This window comes from Motacilla alba, chromosome Z, assembly GCF_015832195.1.
Source record: "Motacilla alba alba isolate MOTALB_02 chromosome Z, Motacilla_alba_V1.0_pri, whole genome shotgun sequence".
Lineage (NCBI taxonomy): Eukaryota > Metazoa > Chordata > Aves > Passeriformes > Motacillidae > Motacilla > Motacilla alba.
Window position 1 is genome coordinate 44,984,971 of NC_052046.1, and position 8,307 is coordinate 44,993,277.

General features: G+C 40.7%; 1 protein-coding gene across 3 annotated transcripts in view; it reads left to right on the forward strand.

Annotated features, from left to right (window-relative positions):
* Window positions 1-7,888, forward strand: part of SLC27A6 (solute carrier family 27 member 6) — a 41,067-nt gene extending 33,179 nt beyond the window's left edge. For 2 of the 3 annotated variants that reach the window (XR_005255480.1, XR_005255479.1), the window contains exon 9: window positions 725-856. Coding sequence is in view for 1 of the 3 variants with exons in the window: in XM_038125479.1 (XP_037981407.1) it covers window positions 725-855; window positions 6,526-6,702 (308 nt within the window). In the remaining 2 variants the exon portion in view is untranslated. Of the gene's footprint in view, window positions 1-724; window positions 857-6,525 lie in introns of those variants that run through there. The other variant, XM_038125479.1, reaches the window with a different exon arrangement.
* Window positions 7,889-8,307: the final 419 nt, after the last annotated feature.

Below are 8,307 nucleotides of genomic sequence, written 5' to 3' on the forward strand. Positions count from 1 at the left end.
CAGTTTGACTGTCTTGATAATTGCACTTAAGGGTAAAAAAATCAAATTCCTTACATACTTTACAGCATTAGCAAAAAAATTAAAACAAACTGAAACAACAATAAGGTTGGCAGAACATCTCTGCTGTAACTACGAGCCTAAAGTGTTAAGTTACTTACTACGTTGAAGCGTTTAGTTAATTTTGATAGCTGAAGTTCATTGCTTTTACCTTTTACCCATTTTGTTCTTTACCAATGACCCACAGTGCTCTCCTTTTCCAGACTAAACAGTAAGAACTTTTAATTGCTCTCTCTGTTAATTCAGATCCAGTTTTGAGAAAAGATACTGGCAAGAGAAAGATACCAAAACAGAAATGAAGACATAATTGGCTACTCCAGGAAAGACGCTCTTCACTCTTGTTTTCAAGAGTTGCTGGTGTTTATCCATATTGATCGATTGTTGCTGGTGTTTATCCATATTGATTGATTATATCAAGCATAGGACTCCATTTAGTCTTACCCGTCACACTCATTTACGACGTTATTGCTTAATTGATCACTTGAGTGATCTCCAAGTACATGTAGTACCGCATAAAATATGAATGAGATCTTGCAGCTTTACTGAAACTCAGAATATGATATAGGACTGTTGGTTTGTTAATGCACAATGGTATTTTTTTGTATGGTTTATCATTACAATGTCAACTTTTTTCATGTTACAAAATTGTCATCTCGCTTTTATGCAGATCATGAAGGAAAAGCAGGAATGGCTTCTCTTATTTTAAAGCACAATGCATCATTAGACTTGGAGCAAATGTATAAGCAAGTAGTGACCTATCTACCAAGTTATGCTTGTCCCCTTTTCTTAAGAGTCCAGGTAAGCTGCATTATTGCACTGTGTATACAAACATCTACATAATTTAAACACAGAGATAGCTAAGTGAATAACGAAAAGTGCTTGTTCATGTATCACTAGATTAGTTTTAGACCAGGTCCTATTTGCTGTCTTCATTAATGGTGTCCTGGAAAAGGGATTACACAAAAAGTCAATGAATTTGCAGATTATGTTTAAATGAGAGAAACTGTACAAATGAGCAAGGACAGAGATCATACAAAAGGATTTGGGGAGATTAGAAGCATAATCATGGTGAAAGAAAAGATTCCAATTTAAAAACATGAACAATTGCATCTAGAGAAAAGAATCTAAAATCCATTTTTATTCACTGAAAATGAGAAAGAAATAGAGCTAAAACAGGAGACAGTGGGCTGTGCACAATAAAAGGAATGTTACTTTCTGTGTAACAATGACAAATATTAAAGCATTTGAAAAGATATTAGGTAAATTGAGAAGGTGAATAAAAAATGTATATTATTGTTGTCACCACAGTAATCACCAAAGTCATCCTTATTTGTGCACTACTTTGCTCTAGTAACTGTCCAGTTTGGGGAAAAACAGTCCCTCCTGCAGAGTGTAAAAATGTAAATATAATAGAGTGGACTACATAGAGCATTTTTTCCTACTAGAGCTAGGAAAAAATGTGAGAGTATTAAAATCACACAATATTGATAATCATGATAAATGAAGTCTGATGAGCACTTTCATTTCTGTTAAGTGTTTTGCAAACATCATGATAAAGACAAACAGAAAAATGTTTCTGAAGGTGTTTGTGGAGGAGTCCCCGGCGTTCAAGGAGCAGATGAAAATTAGTCATTGTTTAAAGAGAGAAGTTATGGAAGTTGGTCATCTTAGCCCGCCCAGAGATTAAATATTGGTTCAGAAAAAAAAGGGGAAACAAAAAAATCTGTGAAAGCCTTGGAAATGAAGTATGTGTGTATGTATCTATCTATCTCATAAGTCCAGGAAGGTATCTTGCAGCAGCATTCTGACGTGAGAAAGCAAGATTAGACTTGAGAATGTTGCAGTAGTCCATTTATGAATTATGAGAACCTAGTCTAGATTCACTCCTGTATAGTTGTACAAAAAAACCTTCACACTGGATGGAAGGAATCTGAATCTTGGGTATTACATTGATATCAAACATCCGGAATTTGAATTTAAATTAAAATTTAAATGCCTCCATTAGAGATGCGTTGCTGTTGGTACAGCTGTCATTAACCAAGAAAGAAAGAAGGCAGAGGGTGGGAAAAGGGAAAAAAAATTAAAAACATACTGAGCTACAGAATAGGTATGAGGCCCTGGATCTAGACAGCCAGACAGATGATTTAGAAAACTGTCTGCCCAGTGAGCCTCCCAGCTATGACTCACCTGTAAGACAGATTACCACCTCTAACATCAAGAAGAAAAGAAGGGTAAACATAGTGGGTGATTCTCTTCTGAGGGGAACAGAGTGCCCCATATGTTGACTGGACGCATCCCACAAGGAGATCTGCTGCCTCCCTGGTTCTGGGTATGAAAAATCACTGAGAGGCTTCCTGGGCTGATTCAGCCCTCTGATTATTACCCACTGCTGATACTCCAGGCTGGCAGTGATGAGATTGAAAAGAGGAGTGTCAAGGTGATTAAAAGGGACTTTAGGGCACTGGGTCAGGTGGTTGATAGGACAGGGAAACAGGTAGCGTTCTGCTCAGTCCCTTTGGTGGCAGAGAAAAATGATGAAAGAAACAGGAGAACTCACATTATTAACAAGTGGCTCAAGGGTTGGTGTCATCGGCAAAATTTCGGATTCTGTGATCATAGGGCAAGTACAGCACCTGCTCTACTGGAACCAGATGGACTCCATCTTTCTGTTAAGAGCAGAAGGTTTTTAGCTCATGAACTGGCAGACCTTGTTGAGAGGGCTTTAAACTAGGTCTGAAGGGGAAGGGGATGTATCTGGGAAGCAGGCCCAAGGGTTGTAAGCCTGAATTAGGGCTGAAATCAGTAGTCCAGCTGAGGTGCATGTATGACAGTACACGCAGCATGGGTAACACACAAGAAGAGCTGGAGGCCATGGTGCAACAGCAGAACTATGATGTAGTCACCATCACAGAAACATGGTGGGATGACTCACATGGTTGGAGCACTGCACTGGATGGCAGTCTTTCCTGTCTTCACAAGAGATAGGAAAGGGAGAAGAGGTGGAGGAGTGGCCCTTTATATTAAGGAGGCTTTTGACACCGTAGGTATTGAAACTTATGAAGATGGAGTTCTCTGTGGGTGAGAATTAAGGGGAAGGTCAACAAGGCTGACATCCTACTAGGAGCCTGTTACCGACCACCCAACCAGGAAAAAGAGAGGTGGACAACTTATTCTGTAAGCAGCTAGATGCTGTTTCAGGATCATCAGCCCTTGTTCTTGTAGGTGACTTCAACCTGCTAGACACCTGCTGAGAACTTTTAATACAGCAGAAAAGAGGCAGTTCAGGAAATTTTTAGAGTGTATGGAGGACAACGTTTTGTCGCAGCTGGTGGGTGGGCCCACCAGGGGAGGGACTATGTTAGACCTGCTCTTTTCAAATAGAGATGGGCTGGTGGGAGATGTGATGGTTGGAGGATGCTTGGGGCAAAGTGATCATGAATTACAGAGTTCTTGATATTTGGTGAAATGAAGAGGAACACCAATAAGACTCTTACACTGGACTTCCGGAGGGCAGATTTTGGCCTACTTAGACTTATTCAGAGAGTTCCTTGGGAAGCAGCCCTTAAAAACAAAGGAGTTCAGAAAAGGTGGGTGTGCATCAAAACAGAGATCCTGAGGGCACAGGAACAGACTGTCCCTGTGTGCCAAAAGACAAGTCAACAACGTAAATGTTCAGCTTGGATGGGCAAGGAGGTTTGGAAGGAACTTTAGAATAAATGGAGGATGTATCGTCTTTGGATGGAAGGTCAGGTCTCTCAGGAAGTATTTAAGGGGGCTGCTAGAGCATGCAGGAAAAAAATTAGGGAGGCCAAAGCTCAGTTTGAACTTAAAATGGTGACTTGTGAAAGGATAATAAAAAATGTTTTTACAAATATGTTAATGGTAAAAGGAACAAATGGTAAAGAACCTTTGTTTTTTTCTGGATCAGGGAGGCAACTTAGTAACCGCATATGAGGAGTACACAGAAGGGCTTAATGCCTTATTTGCCTCATTCTTTAGTGGGAAGACGGCTTGTCCCCAGGACAACTGTCCTCTTGGGTTGGTTGGTGCCAGGGAAGAGAACGGTCCCCCTGTTATCCAAGAGGAGGCAGTCAGAGAACTTCTGAGATGCTTGGATGTTCATAAATCCATGGGCCCAGATGGGATCCATCCCAAGGTGATGAGGGAGCTGGCAGATGAGGCAGATGAGCTTGCAAAGCCTCTCTCCATCATTTACCAACAGTCCTGGCTCACTGGTGAGGTTCCAGATGGCTGGAAGCTGGCCAGTGTGACACCCATTCACAAAAAAGGTGGAAAGGAGGATCCTAGTAATTATAGACCAGTCCGCCTGACCCCAGTACCTGGTAAGATAATGGAGCAATTTATACTGAGTGCCATCACGCAGCATCTACAGGATGGCCAGGGTATCAGACCCAGCCAGCACGGGCTTAGGAAGAGTAGGTCGTGTTTGACCAGCCTGATCTTTTATGACCAGGTGACTCACCTGGTGGATGCAGGAAAGGCTGTGGATCTTGTATACCTGGACTTCAGCAAGGCCTTTGACACTGTCTCCCACAACACACCCCTGGAAAAGCTGGCAGCCCACAGCTTGGACAAGAGCACTCTGTGCTGGGCTAGGAACTGGCTGGATGGCCGGGTCCAGACAGTGGTGGAGAACGGTGCTGCATCCAGCTGGCAGCCAGTCAGCAGTGGTGTCCCTCAGGGGCCTGTGCTGGGACCAGCTCTGTTCAATATTTTTACTGACTACATGCATGAGGGTCTTGAGTCTTTCACTAGTAAATTTGCAGATGACACTAAGCCAGGAGCTTGTGTCAATCTGTTGGAAGGTAGGAGGGCTCTGCAGAGAGACCCAGAACAGTTGGACAGATGGGCAGAGTCCAGTAAGATGCAGTTTAATAACTCCAAGTGCCGAGTCCTGCATTTTGGCCACGATAACCCTCTGCAATGCTATGGGCTGGGGACGGTGTGGCTGGACAGTGCCCAGGCAGAAAGGGACCTGGGGGTACTGGTCGACAGCTGAACATGAGCCAGCAGTGTGCCCTGGTGGCCAAGAAGGCCAATGGCATCCTGGCCTGTATCAGGAACAGTGTGGCCAGCAGGAGCAGGGAGGTCATTCTGCCCCTGTACTTGGCACTGGTGAGGCCACACCTTGAGTGCTGTGTCCAGTTCTGGGCCCCTCAGTTTAGGAGGGACGTTGAGACGCTTGAGCGCGTCCAGAGGAGAGCAACAAGGCTGGTGAGGGGCTTGGAACACAAGCCCTGTGAGGAATGTCTGAGGGAGCTGGGGTTGTTTAGCCTGGAGAAAAGAGATTTGGGGGTGACCTTATCACTCTCTACAACCTCCTGAAAGGTGGTTGTAGTCAGGTGGGGGTTGGTCTCTTTCTCCAGGCAGCAATTGACAGAACCAGAGGAACAGAGTCTGAAGCTGCATCAAGGGAAATATAGGTTGGATGTTAGGAGAAAGTTTTTCTCGGAAAGGTTGATAAAGTTCTGGAATGGTCTGCCCAGGGAGGTGGTGGAGTCACCATCCCTGGATGTATTTAGAAAAAGATTGGATGTGGCACTCGGTGCCATGGTTTAGTTGAGGTGTCAGGGAATGGCTTGGACTCGATGATCTTGAAGGTCTCTTTCAACCTTGTGTGATTCTGTGATTCTGTGAAGCTTGATCTGACAGATAATCATACTTTAGAAGATGTCAGAACATTTCCTAGACCAACCAGAGCAGGTAGATAAAATCTGTAGGTATGCTTGGAGTAGATAAAAGGGCTCTTCAACTTTTTTTTTTTAACATAATACTTATCTTTTTTTTTCTTCAGAGATTGTTAGCATATATAAAAAAATATAAAGACAGAAGAGAAGATGATGGAGAGAGGTCATAAATTTGGGCTGAGTAGAGGTAGTTAGAATAGAGAAGACAGTCTTATTACAGATGCCTCACACCACTTTTCCAAGGGATACCATAGCACTGGAGCAGTCTGAAAACAAAATGTACGGTCAAGATCCATCTTTCTTTGGACCTGAATATGAATATGGCTGATCTAGTATGTGATTCTTTCAACCCCTTTTGTGTGCTGACAGTAGTCATAGATACAGTAAATTTTCTGAGTTTTATCATTAAGGAGGTTTTGGTAAAAACAGGTTTTACTCTCAGAAGCTTCATGGTGTGTTGTTTTCTTTTATGATGTGCCCAGTGGAGAAGATCGATTGTCTTGGGCATGCTGGGGCTACATACACCAGATGTGACACTAAAGAGACACTGCACTGCACAGGGATGCAGATTGAAAAGGGCTCTAGCTTTTGTCAGCCACGTGTCTGGTGTGGGTCTGCAGCAGCACACAAGCTCCAGTTTTTTAGCACAATCAGAATAAACTGACTTACATCAAGTAAGTCAGTTTTGAAAAACAAATGTGAACATGAGAAAAAGAAAAGTAGCTTGTTTTTGAGTAATGCATTTTTCTCTCTACTGCAGGAAAAAATGGAAATGACAGGAACTTTCAAACAACAAAAATTTCGACTTGTGGATGAAGGTTTTAATCCATCTACAATTACTGATCCCCTTTATTTTTTAGACAATTCTAAGAAAGCATATGTCTTGTTAACCAAAGAATTATACGAGATGATCTTATCTGGGAAAATGAAGCTTTAATAATTGAGCATATAATAGGCTATTAAGGGACAGTCTGTACAAGCTGTTGTATGAGAAAACAATGCAATTAATTACCAGTATTTTTACATAGTTTTCCAGAATAATGTTTTTTATATTTGATATTTACATTCAGATATGTCTTTACTTACTTGATCATTATTTTTTACTAATCACTTTTTACCTCTTGAGACAAATGTCTAAGCAAATAACCTGTAAAACATAACTGAAATCTATTTTATGTTACCTTTGGATTATAAATGCTGAATCTGATACTTTTTCTTAGTACTAAATGAACATAAATGATACATGGTATCACACATGGTAGAAAGAATCAACATATATTGTGTCACATGTTGTGTCTAAAGGGGAATATATGCCACTAGCATTTTTTTTTCTGTAGTTTACATACTTCTGAATATGTACTGTAAGAAGTAAAAGCTTGACACTGGTTGGAGGAAAAAATATTTTCTGCAGAGGACTTTTCTGATGGAATATAAGATAAAACTGAAGCAGAAGAAAGTCCTCCACACAAACTCAAATACTAACATCACTGCTGATTTATTTTCTGTCATAATCTGTGCTCTTTCATTTGTTATACTGGCTGTTTCAATTGTCAGATTCTGAAGACAAAGCCAACTGTCCTGAAACGTGTAGCAGGAGATCAACAATAGGCAGAGAAAATCTGCATGCTTAATGGGGAAAATCATATATATAGCATAAAAATAATTATTGCCGCACTTTATGTCATGCATATTGAGTACCAAATAGCTTCCATACTCTTAGTAATGACTGCTAGAGATCATTATTTCATGAGTATAGAATATAGGTGAATTTTTAAAACACTACATTTTATGTTCTAATAATTACTTTTTCTAAGTTTTAAAATAAAGTATATTTAAACCAAATACCATTCTGTCTCAGTTTGATTTAAGTCTGATTGCACAAAGTCTGTTTTCCAGCTTCTTTTGATACTTTATTTGCACAATGCCTTCTTCTAATGCAGCATGATGCCCACTTTGATCAGCCAGAAGCAGCATCAGAGAATATGGAAAGGGTGACTCTCTCCAACTCTAGGCACCATAAGTCTCTTTTCCATCTTAACAATGGTATGAAACTAGGTTCTTATGAAAGAGTAGGATGTAACACACTTTAAAAATAATCTTCTTGTGTCTTTCTACCTTTTTCATCTAACAAGACAGTAGAACCTGTGTCAATTTTTGAACTTTGATTATTACTTAAACTGATTTTCTTTAAAAACAAATCCAAGGATGCAGTGAAAAATATATAAGGATCATAACTTACTATATTTTTGAACACAATATTTCTTATGGGACTGCCACTACAAATAAGGAAGTTTACAATTTTGCAATTTACAAACCAGTGAGAGCTAACAAATGCTTACACCAACATCAGCCTTATGGTAGATGTTAATGTAAAGTACATATTGGAGAATGGAAAGAACTTCCATAAAGATGGAAGGAAATCACTGTGATCTAGCATTTCCTGAGCAGTCCCATTTTTCTGTTTCTTTAAGTAGTGCCCAAATGGCTGTCTGTAGCTGAAAGCTGGGGCAGGGGATGGATGGGTGGATCTGTCTCACTTACT